Below are 25,613 nucleotides of genomic sequence, written 5' to 3'. Positions count from 1 at the left end.
AAATGTCCCAGCTTCATTAAACATATAAAAATCCATAAGCAGAGATAAAGTTTATTACTTTCTTTTTGTTTAAATAGATTGTTTAAACAGGAACAGATTGTTATATTCAAGATCTGAAGAACTAACATGATGAACAAAGCAAGAATTGTTTAAAGCCGTTAAAATGTTCATCATCTGAATGCAGTAAATTTAAAAAAAATTAATCATAAACTCTAATTAAGAGACTAAAATCCACCTTCCACAAGATGAAGTTTATGAGATTTGAGATAGAGAGATCAATTATATCCAAACACAGAATGATGACCAAGGCTAATAATAAACACTCCACATGCTCAGTTTGAAGGCATTAAGTTTATCGATATCACTAATGGTAATTCAGCCTTTAAAAAGCTATAGCTACATGTAAACCACCATCTTTCCACAAAGCCTGAGCACTGACACTGAAGTTTTATGTTTCTCTACTACACAAATAATAACACCTTACCTTCCAAAGGCATTTACAAGAGCAACTATTTCTTGTCGCGTGAGTTGAAAACCTTTTGATGGGCTATTCTCAGGAAGGCTCTGTATTTCCTTCTCAGAAAACAAGATCTTCAGAGCAGTTCCCAAGCCTTGAGTCTACCAAAAAAGTTAGATCACTCCTTCAAACACTCGGAAAACCATAAAAACTTTCAAAAATTAATAATCCAGGCAAACTGTAGTACCAATTCTTATATCCCAGTATCTCAACCCAGGTAACTGCACACAAATCAGGGCACTTAGGAAAATGCATGCCACCAGTTGTGTACCAGGTTCAGTCAGTTATTTAAGAACATCTGTTTCCTCATGTAATTTGCTCTTCTGTTTTTAATATCTTCTTTCCCCACCTCCTTTCTTCTTGGCCACACATATGAAAATATGCCCATTGCAACACTTCCATCTCCCTCCTGCCCCTTACTTTACAGATGTCCCACTGCTGCAGGAGCACATCTCCCCTTTTCCTCTCCCCTCCCTCTTATAGTCAAACTAAGTTTTCTTATGAGGTATCACAACATGAGTGCTTTTTCCACCTCCAAACCCAGTGGCAGACACTGCAGTTTCACTTTCAACCCCTACTTTCTATGCAGAAATAGAGCAGAAGCAGCTTTTCTTATTTTTGCATTTAATCTGGTTACAAAGACAACCACTGGATTTTGACAAAACGTGGCTGGAGCCAGCTGCAAGGGAACTTTATAGATCAGAAAGTCTGGCTCTATTTCATTTTGAGTGAGAAGAAAAAAACAACAATAGATCAGAAGCATAGGACAGGATAAGCAGAACTCTGGAAATTCAGCAGAGACCACTGAAATTTTGATGTTAGGAACTTCTTTGAAAACTGCACTGATAGGTTCAATGCAATACAGCAGTATAGTATAGCAGGCACTACAAAATAACCGTTCTCAGTCTGGACTTAATATTAGTCTTGAGGCTTAAAATATTGTTCTCAGTAAAATAAAAACAGTAAGTGTCCAGAAAACAAAATTTCTTCAATATTCAGCTTCACTGTGCACGATTGTGTTCATTTGCTGCCTTCTGCGTAAACTGTGAAAATCTGAATTATTTTTTCTTAAGCCTCAGTTTGTGGTGTTAAATATCACACTGGATTTTCTAACAAGTAAGTGCTGTACTTACAGGAAGGTTTCCCATGATTCTACAAGGCTCATCTGATCAATGAATACAGATAAGATATTGACTATCAGTAGTAATTCATCATGAAACTTCTGTTTTAAATGCATCTCTTTCAGGAGAAAAACTCTACCTTCTAGTAAACTAAACAGCCTTTGACTAAATAAAACATTTTTAACTTCTTTTTTTTCAAATTGTTTAACAGTGAATTAGACATATGTTTATTTTTAATACATAGGTAAGGATATCAAGGACCAACTCTGTGCAGAAAGTCTGAATGCTAAGGTAAGAGGCATCCTGCCAAAATGAAATGGATGCTCATCTTGGAACCTGCCCTTGCCATGCACACACACACAAAATAAACTGTACCTGCAGCTTGCCCCACAGCCTGCATTTGTCACATCCAACACAGTCCATTATGCGGGATATGTTCTTGAAATGCAATCTGAATTCTTCCTATCAGTTAAAAGCAAAATAGAAAATGTTAAGTTAATGTACAGAAGTAGAAGGTTAACAAATTTAGTACCATTAGAATATCAATTATCTCTTAACCAAAACTGAATAAAACCATTGCCTTTTGTAGTCAGGACATAACAAAAGTCCACGTAAACCCAGAATTTTGTTTCCAAGCCACTCCTAACAGGTAATTCCTCAAAAAAACCTCCAAAAATATTGAACATGCAGGGTAGCACTTGGATTCTGTACACTGACTTTCTACCAACTTTCTCAAAATTTTCCAAGTTAGAACTACTGTATCTGTGTCCCTACCAATTTTTAGTTCCCTTTTTATTCAAATCCCTTTTGAACCATCCTACCTTTTTGACAAACATGCAAACAGGCTACAATTCACAAAAGATATTTCCTGGTCCAAGCTATGGGTAGATTGTTGCTTTGCAGCTTCAGTCAGAGTGGGAGCAAGCACAGCACAGAACTACTTAGGCTGATCTCAATTAAGTAAGGCCCAAAAAACACTAGCTGGGCTGACAAAACACTGGTACTTTTCTAATAGCATTCTTTGTAATGATGATGAGACTCCATCCTGCTACTGAAATAAGTACTGAAAGTGTTAACAAATATTAACACAGCTATTTATTACTGAGCCACACAAACTGTGGAATTGTAATGTATACCAATCTGAACACTAGCATGTTAACACTGGAAGTTGCTGTGTAGTTACAGCGCTCACATTAGGTTCCCATTTCTAGGAGCTACGCTTTTCTAACGTTAAGTATAACATTATATTACATGATAATAAACTGTGTATTATAAGGCACCAGTTAAAACAAACGTGACTGCGCTGGGGGGGTTTTTTTGGAGATACTTATGTGAAACAGATATTCTATTTAAAAATAAACACCACTGCATCTACTGGTAATACTAATTCAACTCATTTGCCCCACCACAGTCCTGATGGCAGACTCAAGGCACAAAGCCAGAGATTTCAGTCTGCTTGGATCAGGACAGCAGCTGATTACATACAGTGGATTAAAAGGCCTCAGATACAACTTTAAGTTTTTATCCTTGCCTTTTCTACTGTCAGCAGTATGATTCTGGTAGGTAGAAGGGTTTTCTAAAATAAGACAACTTAATTCCAAAGTGGGTATTTTGGGTGTAATTCAGAAAACTAGCTTTACCTTTAATGACTTGGCTCCTTTTTTATCTCCAGCAAACATGGACTTTTCATCAAAGTGCATACGGAAGGACCTAATAAAGACAAAATGCGATCAAAAACAAATGCATAACTACAACTGGCATAAACTACAACGTTCAATCAAGCTTGGTGAGCAGCTGATGCCGTAAGTGTAAAACACATTTCAGAGTTCCTAGTCTTTGCAGATTAGTCTAAAAAAATTACTCGATGGTATCAGTTTTACTATTTAATCACTGTAACTTGAAATCCGCTATTCACAGTTTTATTCTAATATACACTGAAATTGGCTTAATTTTTTCCTTCCAATTGATTGTTATCTGACCATATGTCAAATACGTAGCAAGACTATGATTAGGGACAGCAATGAAGCCACACAATGTTAGCAATGTTAGCAATCACAAAAACTAGCAAAAAGGAGAGCAAAGGAACTGAACTTAAGAACTTTCCGGAGTAAACAGAAGGAAGAAGGGATGGATAAACCACCACACATTAAGTCTATGGTAAGAGCTGGATTACTCAGTGGATCATTAAAAGACTGTATGTAGTACTTTCCTTTTCAGAACAAATCACGTGCATCTTATATTGAAAAAATCAGAAAGAGCAACATACAGGGAGTAGCCCAGGGTGTTGTGTGGTTGGTTTTTTTTTTGTTTTGTTTTGGGTTTTTTTTTCAGTTTTTAAAGATTGGTATATTCAAACCTCGAAAATATTAATTTCTCCTGTCAAACATACAAATTCACGTTGATCTCTCCCATTACTTAATTTTATTTCTTCACTCCACTCTGATTCTTGTCCTATCCTATCAAGAGGTTGCCTATGCTCACTTCTGAATATAACTGAGAATTTCAAACTACTGAAAAAAAAAGTAATTCTATATCTTACTTTGTATCCCTGAAGATATCGAGTAAGAGAGCTTTAGATTCAGCATCCTCATGGCCATTTCCGGTGTAAAGGTCAACAACTGAGCGCTCAAAGTACGGGGCAACCTTTGACAAAGCACGCAGCTCTATCAAATATAAGAAATACAAGTTTTTGAGCCTCCTTGGTCCTTCTCCTTTTGTTTCAACAGGGTCAAAGCGGCGAGTGAACTCTTTCACATTTGGTCCCCAGCGAGGCTTCCCCCAGGTTTCTACACAGAGGGAAAAAAAAAAAAAAGGCAGGGGGATTAAAACATACGTATTTAGAAAAAGAAAGCAACTAAGTATACACCAAAAACTTTCAAAAAAACCCAAAATACACATTACAGATACTGTAGAATCCCATTCTATAGTAAATTCAGTAATTTTACCTAGACTTACCTTCAAGAAGGTAATTTGCACACAGATGCAAGTTGATGCTAGCATGAAGTCCAGAAATGAGTTTATAAAACACTCTTTTCTCAAGACAAAGACCTGTCCAGGAAAAAAGACAAACAGATCCCAAACTAAATCCTGGAAATAATTTATTAAAATGAACATACCTTGCCATTTTAGTGATGCAAGTGTGCATTGTTAACTTCCAAGAGTCACAAATACAGCATTGTTAATAAGCCCTTATATCCCATCGTAGGAAAACTTTACCTCCTATTTTTTGTATAAAGCAACACTGAGAATGAAGTTTGACATTTCTTGCTTGGTATTTCAGTGTTCTTAAACACAGTCAAATAAGTATCAGGTCAACTGTGGTACAGATAAATTGCCATGCAAAAATAAGATGCTTATATTGTTTAAGCAGTAAATTTGAAATAATGAATTTTGACAGTATGGAAATCAGAAATATACCATGACCCATCTTAATTACAACTAGAGCTACCACTGAGTTAGAGGAGTGACCTTACATAAAAACATCAAAAGCCCCAGAAAACCTTACAGCATTGGAAAACAGCAAAAGTACTTCTTCACAGCCCTACTGTAAATTCACTGAGGACTTAAATGCACAGAACAAAACCTGGAAAAATATGACTTTGATGAATACAGACTTCAAGAACGTACACAGAAATACAGTGGCATTGAGTGGTCAAAATATAATTTATATCCAGAAACTACTTATAATTCCACTCAGAACTGAAGATAGAGACTACACTTGAAATGTAAGAGTTTGTTCCTTTCTCAAAGATACGTTTGGGTGACTTCCCTGTCACTCCAATCTCCACAAAGGGAAGCCTATCTGCAAGGCTGAGATGTGTCCTCATTTACAGATGCCACATTTTTAAAGGTATGTAAATTTATATGCTTTCCTACAATAGCACCAGCTAAGAGATTTCCAACTAGACAAGTAAAGGTTTATGAAATGTAGAACGAACTAATTTTAAAATTAAGTACATTTAACCCACTTAATTTTCTGCACACCTCCAAAATGAGATTTTGATTGCTACTACTGCCATAATAAAGAGAAAATTGCTTTGCCTTTAGAACACACGTTATACTTATGTTAGATACACACAGTATACTTATGTTAGATTCTATAGTGGGAAAAGAACCATCAAAATCTTTACTGTTCTTTAAAGCTGTTTCCAAATAATAATGCTTACCCATATTACTACTAATAATGTCCCTGCTTAAATGTCTAAAATAACCAGAAAATTCAAAGTAACTGGAAGTGAACTCCCCCTTTATAAAAGATAAAACACTTAAAGGTTCAAGGAGTATACCATCTAAGTGAATCGGAAGATTTCCAAAGACCCTCAAGTAAAGAAATATTCTTTGAATGACAGAAGATACTACAAGTTATAATTTAGTAAGAAGCCTACACTATGAAAAATGCTACAGCGTTTCTTCTAGTGAATTTAACATTATATTAACCCATGCAAGAGCCTTTACCTTCTAGCCATGTGTAGAAAGATTCTCCTGTAAATACAAAGCAGACAGTTAAATGAAGAGCATTCATTTTCAATATTACAGTATCTTTAGATTACTATGCATACTAACATTAGCTGCCACCTGGACATAAAGCTAAATAATTTAGCTGTTAAAATGAGAATAGGCACCGAAGTGGCTGAACTTTGAGAGTAGTTTAAATCTATTGGGGCCAGAATAGGAGAAATACAAGAATGAGCATGACTAAGCTACTGGTGAGGGCATTCAGCAGTGTATGGAAGCACAAGTCTGATGATATGCACTAGTGGTGAAAGATGTGACAGCAGAGTGGAATTATATGTGACAGCCTTTACCTTGACTGATACTGTCTGAAGGCTTCACTTAGACTTAGATCTTTTTGCCCAAGAGGTTTCAGTTGACTGAAAAATCTTAGTCTGTCACTGTAGACAGACCAAACGCTTTCCTCCCACTCTCTCCATCTTCCCAAAATCATGGACATTCAAGAAAGTACACAAAAAACTGTCCCTTTTCTTTTAAGGGAGCTGACATCAGTATCAATGGGGTTCTGGAGAAGCTAATAACATTATCACAAACATATATTCTGTTACAAGGATAAGAAACAACAAGAGAACTGTGTTTTGCTCTTATCCACTCCTTCCCACTACTCCAAATGCAAGAATGATCCAAATAAAAATATTTTCTGATCAATAATCTGCATAAAAACATAACTTTCCTGCTCTCTAATTCAATAACCATAAAGTGCACAAATCACAAGTCCAAAACTCCCTAATGCTTACTTAATTTCTGCAGGTCAAGCAAAATAAGATGACTTACCATCATCTCCTCCTTAAGGGGGAAAAAAAAAATCCATAAGTATTAAAAAGATAAATTTCCATAGCAAAGCAGAAATGAACTACAGACTTTACTACAAACACTGAAAAAGCACAAGAAATCTTATTTCATCTACAAAAAATAGGCTACTTTCCATACTTCCATTCTTCCTCCTCAAGACCACGTGAGACTTAACACATTATAATAATGAAAGGCACTAAGAAATTGAAATTTTAGTAGCAGCTGATTTACATATCTTGAAAGCTATGTTTTAGGTTCAGAAAGATGGTTAGGAAGTAATTTTCTTCAGTCTGCATTGTTCAACAATCTGACCAGTGTTTCTTTCTGAAATTCTGATCTCTGCATTAAACTGTTCTTACGATTCTTTTTTATTTGTGTATACCAGTAATATATCAGCTTTTAGTAGTTATAAATACTGAGAAATCTTGATTTTATAATGGATGGTGCATTTTTTTTAACTCAGTCTATTGGCTAATAGTTAACTTTTAAGGGAAATGAGACACACTGACAGGGGAAAGCTGATTCATTTGGAATACCAGGTTATAGCTTTCAATTTAAATTTGAAAACCTAAATCCCAAGTCATTAGCATATTTTTCTTAAACATTCTTGCAGATAATTAAGCCTAAGTGTTCACTCCTCCTTCAAATAATGCAATTATTTGTACATTTGTAACACATTAGATATTATGGATCAAAAATTTACAGCTCCATTACACTAAAGTAAGTATGAGCTAAAGTGATTAAATTAAATGCTTTAGGAAAAAAGAAACAAGGTAAGAATACAAGAGTGCATCCAAATTGGAAAATCAGTATGACACTAAACAGCTTTGAGACTTACACTACAGTTTCCACATCAGCTCCCCTGACATTAATAAGCCCATTCATATGCAGAAGATTAGGCATGTATGTAATCAAGTACCACAAGCCTTAGCCTAAATATTGAAAATGTACAGCTACTTCTACAGAGGAAATTAAAAAAGCAGAAAGCACACCTACAGACTGAAGATTGCTATTTTCATCACTGCAATAGTCACTACGGTAAAAGAAATGCATTGGAAAATAAAACAGGCAAGACCCACCCCTACTAGGCGCCAGTGGATTTAAAGGACGATAGACAGATCGAGGCCTAGAAAATAAGTTAGAAAACACAAAGATCAGTTTTAAGCTAAACTGAGGTGCAATTATAAGAAACAGACTTCCTCTTCCCCCAATTACTTAAAGCAGTTTTCTTCATAGATGCTGTTCCATACTCTCCAAGCAGAAGGCCCCTTGTATCCAGTGTAACGTTCTGGGTTCAGCAGCAAATCCACATACTGTGCATCTGGAGATCTCTCATCTAAACAGGAAAACTTTTGTTACGTATGCTAACTGATCGATTAAAAAATATTCAATTTAAACAGTCACACAGAACTAAATATAAATAAGAGGTCTCATATAATACTATTCAATCTTCCAGTTGGATTATAAATGCCTTGTACATAAGAACACAGCAATATACAGGCTAAATACAAAGCTCAAAAGTATATAATTTATTCCAAAGTCTCCTGTGTGTCACTATTTTGTACAGTGTCTGATCTTCATCTATGTGGCTTCTCCAAGTCCACCATAAACACTTGACATGCGATGTGTTCTCACCCTATGCTAAGATATAAACAGTGTTTTGTTTTAAATGGGCTTCAAATTCAGGGTTTAATTGTCTGGCAGTTGAGAGGGTTGCTTTTTTGAAATGGGTACACTGCATACAGAGGATTCTTAATAAAGACAGGGTCAAAGTAGTACATCTTGTAGTTGGTACATACTGTATATTTATTAGCTAAATCCATTATTTCTTCAAATACCCTTGTATACTGGCAGAAAAATCTGAATCACATTGCTTAACTAACAAACTTTCAGCATATTTCAGAACAGTCTGTTGGTTACAGCAAGAAGCACATTATTTAAGCAGCATTTCAACAAATTATAACCTCATCTCTGAAGTTCACTACAAATTCAGGCAATTTATCCAAAGACAATTGTCAAACTGCCTAAAAACTCTGCAGAAATAGAAACTTAAAGTTTTGAGCTACAACCAGTAAAAAGCAGGAAGAATTCTACCCTCTTTGAAATTCTAGGTCAAAAGCAATTCATGCTTAAACAGACCCCACATACAACACAAGCCAATAGTCTTATTCACAGGAATAGGCCGAGAAGTACCATGTAGTATTTTCTCAGACATTAAAAAAAAAGCCACAGAAACAGAGAGCAAAACTGCTCTAAACAAAAGGGGATGACTTGCATGAGCACTTAAGCATCACTTCGGCAGCAGTAGCAAAAACAAAGAGAAGAGACACACAACAACACAATGAGTGCCAGGTGAAAGAAAGTCAAATCACAGCTTTATTTATTCATTTGGCAGTGTGGTTAACCTAAGCAGTTCCTACGCTTCCTGGTCACTTCAGGTCTCCACTTTTTTTTCTTATTATCCACATACAACTGAGTATACGGGCACTGAGGAGCCATGCAACAGAAAGATGGAAAGCTGATCTGGGTTACTAGGTATTTTTCAGCTAGATCAATTCCCTTATCTAGTTTATCATTAAGCCCCCCCCCAAAAGATAGTAAAAACTAAAACTGATTATGCGGTTCTGTGCTACAGCTGAGTTAATTAAGAGCTCTTTCACCACCTGGAAGAGAGGAGAGGAAGAGAGCAAAGGTTTCTACTTCCTCCCCATCACTCCCAGTGGTTATTCTCTTTCACTCTCCCTGCTTCAACTCACAAACTCACACGATAAGCCAGCTGATCACAACAACGTGAGAGATGGCAGGGAGATGTCATCTTACTGTCCCGCTGTTTAAGTAAGCTGAACCAGTTTACCATGCAGAAAGATGCACACCAGAGCCAGAGAAAAAAAAAAAAAAGCACCAGAAGAACATAGCTGGAGAAAGTACATCCTCCTTCAGCAGGGCATGAGAGATGGAGTTAAAAATCAGGAACTACTTAAGTTAGCATTACTTCCAAAAAAATGCTCCTGAACTATACCTTTCCCAGCTGAGTACTCTTAAAAAATGTACTTAGACAACGTGCAGATAGTAGAGACAATAGCAGCTTTTTGCATATTACAGGTCAGATCTGCAGTAATGCTCACCAGCTCCTACAGAAACAGCCTAAATAGAAAAGGTTTACATATCAGACACAGCAGAAGTGCTGAAAGAGAACTGCAATTGGTAAGTCCACTGCAGCTGCTACTTTCTCAGGTGACACCACACATAAGCCGAAAGGTAAATGAAAACATCTAGCATTATGCCCTAAATATTTCTAGCATAGAAAGCTTTCTAAGGTGTTTATTAAAAAGGACTTAAGCAGTCATTTCTGAACTTAGCAATTCTCACGCTTATCTGAAAAACATTCCTTTGAGCTTTGAACGTTACAAGCAAATAAAGAGACTCACACACGCAGAGCAGAGGGAAGACAATCTAGTATCCTAATGTTTTAACAATAAGAAAGTCCTTACAAATAAGGGTGCAGAGATCATTTGGAAACAGCAAGGCTGGAAGAAGAAAAAACTCAGTCCAAGCATAGACAGTAGAATAGCAACAAAAAATAATGCAGTAGTAATAAACTGAATCAGCTGCAAGTAATTTGTCCTATAATTGTGCTAAATGCAATTTTTTGAAAGAAGCTTTTAAAAAATACATATATGCTGCCCCCCCCCCCCCATTTACCTCCTTTTTTACTTTCATAAAAATTTCCTGTTCACTATACTAACAGGAGATAACAGTGAATGTGCACTGTGTAGGCTACAAAATTCTTCTTGTAAAATTACAAAAATGATATGAATTGTCACATTTCCACTTAGGACAAAATTAAAACCTTTTAAAAATTTTTTTTTGCAGAGAAACTATGATCTTTTGTGGGTTTTTTAAAGATACAGTAAATAAAATAAACACTGAAAAAGCTTAAACATTTTACCATCAAGTTCACAAAAATGATCCTGTGAATCATCGTATCTTGCCCAGTCAATGAAAGCCTCCTTACTTTGGTTACTGAGGGGAGAAAAACACATTTCATTTTAAACTTTTAAATGAACAACATCAATAAGAGCTACTGAAAGAAATACATTCCACATATAGCAGTTAACTCAGAACTGAATTCTGAGTTACTGTATCTGAAACTCGAGAATATACGGAGTTTCGGCTTGTTAATTGCCTAGAGATTCAAGCAGGCACCAACTGCAATACTTTCAAAGTCACCTTATTGTTGACACACAGATTTCACCATCATTATTTGAATGAACTGTGCAGTGGGTCCTCTTCCTTCAGTTAGAGCTTGGTAAGAGATGTTCATAGCATTCATTTTTAACACTTTTTAAAGTACTAATTTAGCAGAAATGCTATTTTCATAACTTATACTTTCAATGAAACCTACAATAGTTAGCCTCGCTTTTTACTTCCAAGCTAAATTACTCTATGAACATGATTTTTCGTAAGCCATTTAAATAATAATGGTATTCCACTCACTCTAGCATTTTCAGAAGTGCTAGAGAGACAAGTGTACCAGGGAGACAGTGTTGAAGTTCCCATACTATGAAACACAAATAGTGCCAAAAGCTTACTTCTATGCCTATGTGCAGCACAGAACTACTGATGCCACACTACTGACAGCAAAATGTAAGCAAACTTAAGGTTTGGAACTCTGCTCCAGGCTGACGTGAAGCACCTTGAAATAATGAAAACAACCTATTCCATTTAATTGAATCAGTAATAGCTCAATTTTACAAACAGAGGCAATTCTACAACAAGATAAATTTCTAACCACCTGCCAAATCACAATAGGAGACTTTATACTTGGCATTAAGTGAGGAAACTCTCTGGTAATTACTAGCAGGCAAGATTTGATTATTACAAGAAACACAACTGATAAAGGAAAATAATTCAAAACCATGAGGATGATACACTCCTAGGCAGAGAACACGGAGGTTTGCCTACAAAGCACAAAGTCTTCCTGCACTTGCAGGATCCATTACCTGCCCTCTCCCAACTTTAATCGTCTACCCTACTCTCACAAAGGCCTTCTCTTTAGGTCTCCATTTGTATATTCAATCTCATGTTCTTTTGTCCTACAGAAGTGGATCAGAGTTAATAGTTTCTTATTTCCCCTAAAAAACCTTGGATAAAGGCTCTTCCCAATTTGGTTTAAAACACCACACACCAGGCAGAAGCAGTTGTTTTTTCATGGAACAAGAAAGTTTCAACATCTCTATCAGGTAGAACTGCTGCAATTTCTGGCCAAAGACAGCACATGTCTCCATCAACAGTGAAGGATTTGTTTTTCTATTTTTATTTTTCAAAGGTACGTAACCTAATAGAATGCCAGGTTTCCTAAATGCTGTTCCTCACACTTTTGTACTCAGCGGCAACTCCTGCAGAATTCCTCCAACCCAACCTTGACAGTGCCATGCAATAAGCAAGATCAGGGAATTGATCCGACCTACAAATAACTTTGCCAACAACAAAAGTAACTAACAGGCTCCCTGATCTGGTTCACTGCATGACCACAAACAGGTACATCAGTGTAACAGTGGGACAGAGCAGGACAAAATCTCTTAATCCATCACAGTAGTCAAGAACAAAGGGTAGAAAAAAGGTGGGGTTACTTGCAATTTTCCTCTGACTCTTTATGCTCTTTTAAATAATATCAAAATGTACTTTAACAAAAAAAAAAGTCTACTTAACACCTTTACCTTTAGATGTTCATGCATCATTTCATATTTCCTTTCTAATGGGTTATGGAAAGAATGAAGAACAAAAACCAGCACATTGCCCAAACCAGACAGACAAAATAAAATGTTCCTTACTATTTTTGTACTGGTGATGTAAATCACAGCATACCTTAAGGTACTGTTAACTGCTCCCAGTTTGTTAGCTTGCTCACAGTCTTCCAATTCTTTGGAATTGTTTGCCACTTTTGAATACTGTAAGAAAGGTCATATTTCATATGTAAATTAATTACTTAAAATACTCTAAGAACAGGTGTTGTGAAAATTATTTCTAAGTTTAGCAGTTAATTGCCTGGTATCAGAGAAAATCCTCAGATTCTAGAAGCAGCAAGTAATTCTGAAACATTTCTTACTTCTATTTTTCTACACATAATTTCATCAGGCTGATTTCACTCAGTATTTAACTATTACAGAAAGTTCAGCTAAAGATGTCAAAATTTTGTTTTGCCGTTTTTCTAAATTGAATTCTTTTATGTTATGAAACACCCTAAATGGAATGTTTCAGATAGTTATTCAGTCTCATAAAAGGACCTTGAAAGACAAGCAATGTCACACCTTGTATATTGCAACTATAACCATACCTCGTTTTATTTATCATTTCAGTAGGTATATTTACCAGTTTGGGCTATTTTACCCTCATGTTTCATTTAATCCAACTCATTGGCTTGCTTTCGATGTGCATAGGATTGGAAGAGAGGATTTTCCCGCTGAACTCAAATTTTGTGTATTTTAAAGACAGAATTTAAGTATTTAAGCTGAACTTTGATTCTAAAGTATTTTTTAAAAAGTAATTCACTAAAATAGACTTACTTCTGGAACACTTCTAAGGAGAACACTTAAAGAATTAAATATTAAATTCCATTACTCTACAATAATATGGTTATGTTAGCAGGGAATTTCAGTCTGTCAGTTTAAAGCTCAAAAAGTTCTGAAACTTAAACGGTAGCAACAGTGCTCTCATAAAAGATAAACAAACTTAATTTTCCCTTTTTTGGTGTTTTTGGATAATAAATTATGATTTTTAAAGAAAGAATAATCCATTTCTGAGGACAGACTTGTGGTCAAGATGCCAGCGGCAAAGTACCATCCCAATACTTCTCAAAAAAAGAAAGGATTTAATTAAAACCGTTCATATGAGTAAGCAAGATGACTTGCTTTAAAAAATGCATTTGCCAGAACTAATACAAGAGATAACAGCAGAATCTACTGAAGACCAAAGAAGTGAAGGAGATTAAAAAACCCCAAATAACTCAAACCTTGTTAGGGCCCTTGACCATAACAAATATTTACTCTAGAAGGAACTTCTCACTCAATTTTCCTGGTTTTGACAGATATGGGAGGTCATTCTTTAGCATCATATGGATGTTAAATGGAAAAATCTGAACAAGGAATGGATCTGACCTAGACTGAAACAGATACTGCTGATGAAATAACATACTGAGTGCTGAAGTAAACATTCTGCATGTCTAGAGCTGCAAACCAATCCCTACCCTGAAGTGAAAAAAGGTTACTGCCAAGATTATACTCCTAAATTTAAGGCTTCAAATACAATGAACATTCAAGTCTCAAAACATGTTTCCAGCCTTCCCTATTCTGTGTTTAACAGCAATAGCTATCAGTGCTCTGTGATCCCTGACAAGATCAGGACAAAGAATCTGTTCCTGCCAAGCAGGATCTCCTAAGAGCAGTTTCTGGAAAAAAAAACAGAAAAGAGAAGGGTAGGAAGCAAATTACTAAGTTAAATGCTGTAACCTCGACTTACTGCATCCTGCCCCTTGCTTCAAAGATTTATACAGCAGCTGCCATGATAGTTCTTTAACATGTAGCCCCAAAATATGTGGTCACCCCTCAAATGAAACAGGACTATAGAAGGAGAAATTACTGTGTGCCCCTCCAGCACTACTTCAAAAAGCTAATGTTGGTGTGCAGAATTAAAAAGAGATCCTTTATTGCTAACTGCACTCCTATGGAGAATCTGTGCAAGTGTAACCTTGGTCTTTGCTGCTAGATGAGCTTTCAAAAGAACTGTTCTCCTTATTGCTCAAACAAACAAAAAAGTCCCCCCCAAAAGCCTAAATAAAGCCAGAAGTTTACAAGCTCCTCTACATTAGAAGAGAAAGGTAATGGGAAACTGCACAGAAGCCACAGAAAACCACTCAACTATTAAAAAGATGCCTTTGGTTGTTTTCATCTTTTCCAGGCAGACATTATCAGGATGAAAGAGGGAAAGCAGACGTATATGTCCCCAGAGAAAAAACACTTTTTTTTTTTTTAACCCAATACCTTATGGATAAGCAACAAGACACAAAAGTTTCAAAATGGGAAATTAACACAGGCTAGTAGCACTAGGTACTCGCATAGTACTTGAAACAAAACACTCGTACTAAGATGAATTTGACATTTCCTTAAAAAGGATATTAAATCAAGTTGTCAATTTCTAATTGGTTCCAATAAAGATTTTTTAACTGAACCAAAAAAGTAAGAAAATGGTGTAGATAAGACTTATGTCAGTCCTGATGACAATTTTCCTGCAGAAATACTTGCTTCTCTGACAGAAAATCAGCACATATTAGTGACTTCTACTGCAGATTGAAGGTGCAGAATCACCCAACGTTCAGTACTGTAGCTGGTTGCAACAACCTGCAAGGCAACTCAAAGGAAACCACTGTAGCAAACACACCAGCAAATGACAGCTTCCCAAAGAAGCTACCCCAGTTTCTTTATTGCGGTGAAAGCAAAGCCTGCTGATTTTTCACTTCCTAAGTCCAATTTGATATGCTCATGTGAAGTATCTAAAGAACAGCATAATCCTTGGCTACTAATTAACAATTTATGGCTCTCAAGATTAATCCATCATGAAGCTCAAATGCCTGCTAGAAGAATCCTTTCTAAAACAGTCTTTAAAGATTCACAATGCCTCTTTAGGAGGCATTATGGTATTCCAGGAGTCAGTTTATCTACAATCAAGCTCGAGAGAGAAAAGAATCAATGAAAAAGAGAACTGGTAACAGATTATCCAGCTAAAACACATGATCTTCCTCTCCAAAACAGTGTCAACTTTCCAGAACAACTACTGCTGCCTGTGCCGAAATGGTGAATAACTGACATGTAAGTCATGTCAGCGAGAAAGATGTTTCTTTTCTGATTACCGGGAATCTTTAAATGAAGAGGCAGCATTTACATCAGAGTGAGTTAACAATTTATGTATAAACAGGAGACAAGACTTCTCTTGAGCTAAAGCTTGAGCTGACTTGTCTGCACTGCTCAAGACAGCAGGACACACAAGTCACCAATTCATGATATAGTATTCCTCTCAGCTATCTTTGATAATGTTTCCTTGCATGAAGTCTAAACCTAATGCCAATGGTCATTTATGATACGGTGAACTACACTCAGGCTGCCCAGTGAGGTAGAAAGCACTGGGGCGGGTGGAGGTAGGATAGGACAGTTAATCAGGACATGAGTCTACAAGACAGCTGAGGCACCCAACAGGAAGATCTCTCATTTGGGCACCATTATCCCATCAACTGCTAAAACCCTATTCTTGGGCACTGTGTTTGGGATTTGGGGGTAGGGAAGGGTTATATCTGTCTTTCTGCTCTGACCTCTCTTCCTAGGCATATATACCCCCTTTACTTTTTCAGCTTTGCTAAGATCACTTGGTGATCTAGGAAGGATGGTTTAGAGAAAAGCAAGCAAAAGCCAAGAGCACAAACTGACTCCTTGTGCTTGAACTGACCACTTTGGCCCAAACTGTCTTTAAACTAATGACCAAATAATCTCTGGAGTAATGACCTCCTGAAAATTAGACATAGAAAAACTGCATGTAATTGTTTGGGTTCTTTTAACATTAGAGGTTGTGATTATATACGATTCTTAAAAAAGACTGCACTGCTACAGCACCAATGCATCTTAGCCTATAGCTTTATAGAAGCTGGCCTGTACTTAGAAATGAATAAACAATTTTGCAACAGGAATTCTGCGGCCATGTACTGCTCTCACTGGCCATTCTTTGATTCAGTCTGCACCAGCTCTCAAGCTATGACAGACTCAAAATGACATGACAGTACCAGCTACGTCAGAAACACTATTATACATAAAGGTAAAAAGGTAAAGCCACATATAGGAACTGATCAGTTATCTTAAGTATTTCATCACTATGCCAACACTGAAGGTTTGTACTAAAAAGTCACTCAGCTATTGTAATGTTAAGATTTAAAAAAAAAATAAGAAAGAACTTGGAAAATAAATGAGTACTTACTTTATTAGAGCTCCCAGCCTTAATTCCAACAGGTATTTTGCTCTAAAACAAAAAAATAAATCACAGGTTTTACACTGTTCATAGAAATGTTTATGCTTGATTAAAACCTACAAATTAAGCATCATCCCTATAGAGGTCAAAGCAAACTTTTTAAAAAATAATTAACTTTACCTTTTCAACATGTGATATCCCAAACAGTGCTAGAGCTTAGAAGAGACTTATTCTTGAAGTTAGCCACTTGTTCATAAGAGGACTATGACCTTAAAATACTTTGGTTGTATTTCTACTTTTGGAATGGTAAAGGATTTTGTCATTTTTACTTAAGTTCTCATCATTACGTGTCATTAGTACAGTACTAGTCACCAGAAATTAGCAAACTTGTAGCCAAAAAACCTTTTTCTATTATATATTATTTGATCCATACCTCAGGACAAGGCTCTACATGACAGTCTTTGATAGAACAATGGCCATCATCAGCCCAAAATGGGCATGGTCTCTTCAGGTTGACCTAAAAATAAGAAAACAAAAGTTTATAACCAACACTTACATAAGGCAACTGCAGAAGAAAGAGGTCTCAGTATCAGGAAATCCTCTAAATTAAAGGAGAAGATACAAGGTAAAAGAGCTATATGTAATACCTTAAGTTTGTGGGGGTTTGGTCAGTCTGTTAGTTTCTTTTAATTACTCTCTGAGTACAGAAGCTGAAGCTTGCTGCAGTGCAATTGTTAATGATAATGGTCTTCAGTGAATGAACACAAACATATTGTATATTAAACCACAAATTAAATCTCTAACCACCGAAGTTTACTAATTCAGATACGTGCTTGGATGATTTTGGATTTCAAGCAATGAAAACAGCTTATTATTTTAAAATGTTATAGAGATTCCTCAGTTAAAACAACCTAACAGACATTTAGCAGATGGTACGACTTCTTAGGAGTGATGACAAATATCTTCTAGTTACAATTCAAACCATGCTAGCACAGATACAATAAAAGCAGAGATTTTAGGTTGCTTCCCCTCATTTCTTCTATTCAATCCAAAACCACCATCCCTAGGAAAAAAAAAATTTTTTTTTTGTACTTGTTCACTCATCTTTTTTTTAAAAAAAGTGCAAAATAGTTATGCATTCTACAGTAGGACCTATTATATAAAAATTTTCCCTCCCACCTATTTCTACCAGAAAAAAGAAGACCAGCTAAATTACAACCATCTTCAAAGTAAACCCTCAATAAAAAAATGCTTACATACTGAGAAAGATAGAAGTAAGCAGGCAGTCACTGCTTTTACACAGAGGAATATTGTAAATAGAAGAACACTGCTGTATAAACTGCAGATTAATTCAGAAAGAACACATGCAAATCAAGGTATACTAGTCCCAGAATGACTGAAGAGCACTAAAAACCAGCAGACCCACAAACTGAGCTTGTATAGCACTTGTACTTTAATCAATACCAATCATGCACTGACTACATAGAACATCCTTCTACTTTCTTCAAGGTCTGAAGCATTGGGTTTCATTATTATAATTTAGAGTATTACTCAGTAGTTTTCACAGATTAAAAGATAGATTCTTTATCATGAGGCTCCCATAGTTTGTGTTTTAATGTATAAAACTAAGAAGACAAAATTTTTTATTCTTTTATTTCTTTCATTAAGAAGTATTTTACTATCTAGAAACCATCTAGCACAATTTCTGCAAGAGTCTATGAAGGAAGTTTTGTCTGGCCTTTAAATAAAAACTACCTCATCCATTCACTATTATACACTAAGATCTGAGATCTTTTATGGCTATTGAACTAGTAATACCATAGGAATACTGCTGTGACTGTAGTTACAAAATTTCACAATCCAAGTTCCTACTACAAATTCAATTACTTCAGGGTAGGAGTGTTTTCACTCCAGAACAAGTATATTTCCCCTATGCTATAGTTGACCTAGATGGTCATTGCCTACCTCCAAAATTTCCACATCCATTCTGTGCAGGGATATTTTAAAAAAAATGTTGCTTATTCAGACAGGAAGGAGTGAAGAACATTGACTTAATTACTCAGTTGGTTTGTAAAACACAAACTCTTCCCTGTCACAACTGGAAGGACTAAGGGAAGCGTGGTGATGGGTGGACTGCACACTGGCCCTTGTAACTGCCAAGCTATTAGGAAAATCAGTATAAAAGATGAGGCAGGATTGTAACACACCATTAGGGTATGAACTGCAGAACTGCTGTTGAAATAAAGATTAGCTCTAAATTTGCAGGATGAAATTACTTTGCATGAAACCTTGCATACCTGTTGCTCCTCTTCAAGTACTTTGTTTTGTATCTTGCTGTTGCCTCTGAACAATCTAATTACCACTACTATGTCAAGTATTAGTACGGAAGTTGCACATATCTTGTTTCTCCCAGAAAGCAAATTTAGAACTATATCACGTAGCAAGAGATTCAGGGTGCAGATACACATTACTGCTTGCTCAGAATAGAAAGGGAAGAGTCTAGTACTTTTTTTCTCCTTCCTCAAATTGCTAACCCCATCTTGCATGACGTTAATACTTGTGTGATTCCAGACCAGCTAGATAACTTCCTACACCCTGAGAAGAAAAAAACCCCGAACCCAACAAAAACAACAAAAAAACCCCAACAAAAACTCCTACCAATGACAAATCCAAACATCCAAACTAAAAATCTACCAGGTTAAAGAGATGCATTGACCTAACCAAGAGCTAAAAGTAGGGAGGGGGCAGGATGGTCTGCCCTAGAGGAGTGTAACCTTCTTTTTCCAGGGACAGGCAACCATCTGATTAGCTCAGTCAAAATACAACCTCACTCTGAAGTTAAGCATATCTGAAAAGAAAAATATCAGGCTTCCAGTCTTCTTTTGCACATCATATTCTAATACAGAGGGAAAAAAAAAGGTTAAAGTAATAAAAAAGTGATATTACATACTACTTGAAAATGGAATCGTTTTACTTACTTCTCAAAAGAATAACGGTTCTCTAGATAGCAAACACTAAAATCAGAACTAAGACAGCAATTTAAAAGGAAATCATAGCAATATTTCCATTTCAAATTACACACATTTCTTAGAAGACAAGTACTGCATGCTGTCAGAAAGTTGCTAATATATGATCCTTTTCTAGATGCAGCAGTACAAAGGCACTACCTTTAAAATTACCACTTATCGGTTGAATGAAAGCAGTCATGATTTACCGTCACTGACTCCAGGATTAACACGGCAAACAAGACTTATTATCAACATTTGTTTTGGATCTTGCTGTTGCCTCTGGACAATCTAATTACCACTACTATGTCATGTACCTGCTACAACCAAATTAAAGAGCTGTGGGTTTCTTATAGACAGCTTAACATAAGCAAGTTGATTTGATATATAATCCTTCCTGTATTTTCTGCATTTTATTTAAAATATTCAGGAAAATACCATTATTATTGTACCTTGTAATATCTGAAGTAATCGCGTTCTTGTAGTTTCTGTATTTTAGGGAAGATCTTGAAAGTATTGAAGTCATCAATGCTTTCTATGTCACATAAACAATCATCTAGGACTCCTGTGAGCTGTTGAAACAATACACAAAAATTTTTTAATATAGAAATAGAATATTAACTACAGAAAAACCCTCTAAAGAGAAAAAATACGGCAGTTGAAAGAAATACTAGTGAAATGTAGTTCCATGGCAAATATTTATTTCTTATCATTAAAATGCTCTATAACATACCTTACACACTCAGAAAATAAGACCTTAACACTTTTTTGAGCTAAATCCACCTCCAAATGCAATGCTGAATCAGTGCTAGCCAGATTAATAACTGCAGCCCTGAAATTTGTTGACAGTTTCTGTACTTTCTGTAGAATGAGCAACGAGACTTTCCAAACTATGAACACGTGGTATATTAGCAGGGTTGCATACCAAGTATTCTCCTACAAAATGCTCATGAGTTGAATTGCCTAAAAAAACCCTACAGTCACATACTGTCATTTTTATACTTCTCAAAGTGTAAGAACACCCCATCTAGTTTCTTTAGAGGCATGGGGAAAAGGGGTATAGGTACTTCTGTGCCCAAGAAATTTGTAACTTCATAGTTAAATTCTACAAACAAATCCTACGAAAACCAGGTGCAGGGATCTGTAAATACTGTAATGCTGTAAATCTATCGTGAAACTTAGTCTGAACTTTCCAGGTCTCATCCCTCTTCTTGTGCCAGGACAGCAAGCTGGTTCAAGGTACTGTCCTAGGTTAAGACCAAGTCTGTGAAAAGCAGCACACGCAAGTGTAGAAGTGCTACTGCCAACACACAAGGGCAAGGCAGAACTGTGCATGTAGCAGAGGACAGGTCCAACTAACTTTGAAGACTAGGCTACAGCAGCACTTTTGCTGAGACCCTGAGAGTGTCTTACTGAAAGGTGGAAACACTGAAAGTGTGATTCTAGGAACATTTGTATGATAAATTTCAATAAATTTAAATTAACTGCTCCCAAGCACAGCTTCTTAAACTACTACATACATGTTTGAAAGGCCTTTCAAACATGAGTTTAAAGGCTTTAAACCACTTCTAATGAAATGAAACCAAACACTGCTGTTTACTGCTACTATTCTTCAGCCAGGCAGGAAATTCATTGAGATCTATGACGGCCTAGAAAGCATTTAATATAGGAACGCCCACACATCTTATATCTTGCATGGGATTAGAAGAACTTTTGACTATTAAAAGATTATGTGTAAAAGGAGACAAATATTTTGTAGCTTTTTTTTTTCCTCCACAGATTTCACATAGATGAGATTATGAAATCATCTAATCTGTTTTATGCATGATAAATCACTCCAGTACTTTACAGAACAGATACCCTTATATAATCAAGTTGATGTGAAGGAGCCACTAGAAACCAAACTGTAGGCTTCTGCCCTTTTATGAAGCCTAAAGGAGGCCTGGAAAATGGATTTCCCCCAACCCTCTGTGAGAATAAAGAGGCAAGGGTATGGCAATAAAGCACATAAGTGGAAAATTTACTCTATGTAGATCTTACTTTTCCTGAGCACTAAATAGGCTGTCACAATTCTGCAGAGTGATATGGCAATGAAGTAAAACTAATTTAAGGAAAGTTACTTTACCCAAAAGTTTCCATGCTGTTATGCTTGCCTTGTTAGTGTTATCTAACTTCAAACCTGGGCAAACAACTATGAAAGAGCCAATGTGCAATTACAGGTTTTTCACAAAGCCAAGAATGCTCACAGCCCACATGACTGCCAACTTCAAAGTCAGAAGACAAAACATGTTATTATTGATACTCACAGAAATAAAACCCCCATGCATTTTAATCTATCATGATTTCATTAAAAATTTCAGATTTTCTTATTGATGGCACACAGGCAGAAACATGTAAAGCTATGGCCTTTAAATGTAACACCATACCACAAAACAAACAGAAGAACATTTCATTACAATATATAAAGGCAAAAAGATAACTCTCAACATTTTGCTCAAATAATACTAAACTGCATAGATAGGATGATACAAGAAATTTTCTTTGAACTCAGAAGACAAAGAGTAGGAAACTATTTTGACGACCAGCTCATGACCAGCGTACAAAAATAATTTTACCATCTATGCAAAACAGAAAATGCTTTTTCAGGGGGAAAACGTCCCAGATAAACATGTAGTAGTTACACTCAGAGTCAAATACCCATGGAAAAAATAAAAAGCTGAAGCCTTTTTATTCAACTAAGATCTCAATCCAAAGAATGTCTCTAAAAATGTGGTACAGTTTACTTAGATCAATGAAGTTTAAGAAAGGAACCCTCCCCAAAAACTAGAACTGGTCTAAGAAATCATGAAGAGAAAAATTAATTCAGAGTAACAAGTGCAAGCAAACTAAATTCTCCATTTTTTTCCCTCACAACTTTTTCAGAACTGGAACAGTTAGCTCCTTGTATACATAAAATAGCAAAATCAATGTTTCCTTGAAAAGCATGCCCTAAAATTAAACTATGCTATATCTGTACCAAACCACAATTCATTAAATAGTTTGACAGCACATATGAAGCACCAATACTGCACAGCAGTGGAATCAGTTCATAGCACAGTAATACAACAGCAACACAGCCTTCAAGTACCCCAGTCAGAGGGTTTCTTTATTAGTCCAAGTATTGTCTTCAGTGCTCTCACTTGTGTGAGATGGAACACTCTAAGAACATGCAGAAAATTGTTTTGTTTTTGTCAACACCTGGATCTTCCAATGAATTCTTTTTTCCAACTGGAGACATCGAAATAAGAACAGTGTACTACACAGTTAAAATAATACATTGCAAGACCTACTTTGTTATTCACACAATTGGTATGTTGCCTTTTTAAAACTGAACTGCACTAGTTAATCTGGTCCACAAACATAGACCCAACAGTACTGTAAGCTATCGCAACTTTTATTACAATGGACAATTACCAAGATTTCTTTTCATCTTTTAATTACTTTGAACTCTACAATAAATTCTAAAATCGTTAGCCTGCTATAATTTGTATTCAAGAAGTCACCTAACATTGAGTAGCTGCTATTTTTTTTTTTTTACATTTCCAATATGCTTATCAAAGTATTTCCAGATATTGTCAAACCCAGTTTAGTTCTTGAACAAGTATCAGAGCTATACTGGAGACATAAAACTTCTTATTCTCTCCAAGATAAATCAACCTTTCAGAAGAAAAAGCCAATGTCCAACCCGCATCAATTTCTCCCTATGAAATCTGGAAAGGGAAATGCATTCAGCACTTCAACATTAAGAAAAACCTGAATAAATTCATATATTAAGAAGCAGTCTACTCACACAAACAACCGTATTAGTGTTAACAGGTTGTTGTCCTTTAATTGCTTCAACAATTAGAAAACCACCTGGGACACCTTGTTTTGTTTTGTTTCTTAAATGTTTTACTTCTCCATAGCTGCAGAATGTGAGAAAAGCTTTAGGTAACATGACTTCAAAAACTAATGGCTAGCTTATCTTTTTCCTGTGCAAGTCAAACTCCGAATACAATATGCTAACAATTTTATGACATAGCAACAACTAATCTCTCTGCCAAATATCACAAGAAAACCATGCCTGTTTATTAATGGCTTCTTTGAGAACTCCAGTTCCTTAACGTTTCGTCACACTAAAATAGCTACTAAAGTAATGGGTTTTTAAACCTGAAACTTCAACTTACAATAAAAAAACGGCAATTCAGAGGACAAACTCTCTTCCACGTGGACGTTGTATTGCTTCATAAACTCACTCTGATGTCTTTGGCCAAGCTAAAAGCCTTTCCCACTCGACACCAGCTTTTCATTTCAGTCACAGTCATGCAGCTCACAAATAGCAAACTCCCAACTACAGACGCTTGCCCTCCTGAAGCTGTGAAGGCAGCTTATAGAAAGAAGAAGCGTTCTCATCCTTCTCTGGAACGTGGGCAGACAGACACGACCTAAGCACAAGCCAAGTCCGGGCACTGGCATCACCATTCGAACATATGGGTTTCTCATGGACTTCATCAGGACACCCAAGTTTCTGCCTGAAGCCAACGGCACGATCCCACCCAGAGCTCCTCGGCACAACATCCACCGACTGGTGCTTTCTGTGCTTCCCAGGTCAACCAACTTCTCCCCGGAGACCGGAGGAACCGATCCCAGGCTGGACGCCGGCCGCAAGGGATGGAAAGGGAAGGACGTGGGCTACAGACTTCAGCGAGAGATACCCGACTTCTCCACGGGGAGGCTGCACAAGACACGGCCCGGAGCTACCCCCCACGACCCCCCGAAGTGACCTCATCTCCAGCCTGTGCTCTCCTGCCCCCCAAGGGGGTCCGCAGCGCTGCCTACGGCCAGCGCGCATCCCTGCCCGGCCACGCTCTCCCCGCGCTCCTTCCCGTCCAGTCCCGACTGCCCGCCGCCAGTCCCCACCTGGGCCTCCGCTGTCAGGACGCAGCCGAGCAGCGCCAGCAGCCGCGCCGCCAGCCGTGCCCCCGCCGCCGCGCTCCGCCCGGCGCCGCCGCCGCTCATGCTGCTGCCGCCGCGGCTGCCGGAGGAGGGGGCAACCCCCGCCCCGCCGCCGCCGGCACAGGAAGGAGAGGGACGCGGGGCGGGTCGGCGGCGGTGGCAGCAGCGTCTCCTTCTGCCGGCGCGGCCGCTCCTGCGGGCGGCGGGACCCGTCGGGCGGGGGCGCCGCGCTCACCGCCACCCGCACGGGCTCCTCTCGCGTAGCACCGGCACCGCCGCCCGCTGCCCCCAGCGCCCGCCGCTCCCCTGGCCACGCCGCGCGGCATCCCGGGAGTTGTAGTTCCGATCCCAGGCCGGGGGCGGGGCGGGGCGGGACACGGCGCGCGGCGGCAGCGCCGCCCAATCGGAGAGGACCACGCGCGCCTCCAAAACAAGCGGCGGCGGCGCGTGGGGGGGGTGACTGAGCGCGTGCGCGCGGCGGCGGGAAGGGCCGCGTGAGGGGAGGCACGAGCGGCGCAGGGGAGGCGGGCTGTAGAAACCAATTTGTCCCAGTGAATCCCAGTGCATCCCGCTATTTCCCAGTTCATTCTAGTCTAACCCAGTATAAACTGAGTCCAGGCCAGTATATCCCAGTCCGGGACAGTACATCCCAGTCTATTCCAGTATAGCGCAGTCCAGACCAGT

General features: G+C 37.7%; 1 protein-coding gene across 2 annotated transcripts in view; it reads right to left on the bottom strand.

Moving 5' to 3' along the window:
• Positions 1-25,007, bottom strand: part of ERO1B (endoplasmic reticulum oxidoreductase 1 beta) — a 29,749-nt gene extending 4,742 nt beyond the window's left edge. The window contains exons 1-15 of one of the 2 annotated variants that reach the window (XM_027684828.1): positions 24,894-25,007; positions 20,408-20,527; positions 17,384-17,467; positions 16,960-17,001; positions 12,811-12,893; positions 10,892-10,965; positions 8,158-8,278; positions 8,022-8,068; positions 6,925-6,936; positions 6,094-6,120; positions 4,594-4,686; positions 4,178-4,424; positions 3,279-3,348; positions 2,014-2,100; positions 485-618 (exon numbers count right to left, since the gene is read on the bottom strand). In XM_027684828.1, the coding sequence (XP_027540629.1) occupies positions 485-618; positions 2,014-2,100; positions 3,279-3,348; positions 4,178-4,424; positions 4,594-4,686; positions 6,094-6,120; positions 6,925-6,936; positions 8,022-8,068; positions 8,158-8,278; positions 10,892-10,965; positions 12,811-12,893; positions 16,960-17,001; positions 17,384-17,467; positions 20,408-20,527; positions 24,894-24,992 (1,340 nt within the window). In that variant the 5' untranslated portion in view covers positions 24,993-25,007. The remainder of the gene's footprint in view (positions 1-484; positions 619-2,013; positions 2,101-3,278; positions 3,349-4,177; positions 4,425-4,593; positions 4,687-6,093; positions 6,121-6,924; positions 6,937-8,021; positions 8,069-8,157; positions 8,279-10,891; positions 10,966-12,810; positions 12,894-16,959; positions 17,002-17,383; positions 17,468-20,407; positions 20,528-24,893) is intronic. The other variant, XM_027684838.1, reaches the window with a different exon arrangement.
• Positions 25,008-25,613: the final 606 nt, after the last annotated feature.

The sequence above is a fragment of the Neopelma chrysocephalum genome, unplaced genomic scaffold, assembly GCF_003984885.1.
Source record: "Neopelma chrysocephalum unplaced genomic scaffold, ASM398488v2 Primary Assembly neopelma1_23, whole genome shotgun sequence".
NCBI lineage: Eukaryota > Metazoa > Chordata > Aves > Passeriformes > Pipridae > Neopelma > Neopelma chrysocephalum.
The sequence above is the reverse complement of the archived record's forward strand: the minus strand, read 5'-3'. Positions and strand labels throughout refer to the sequence as shown.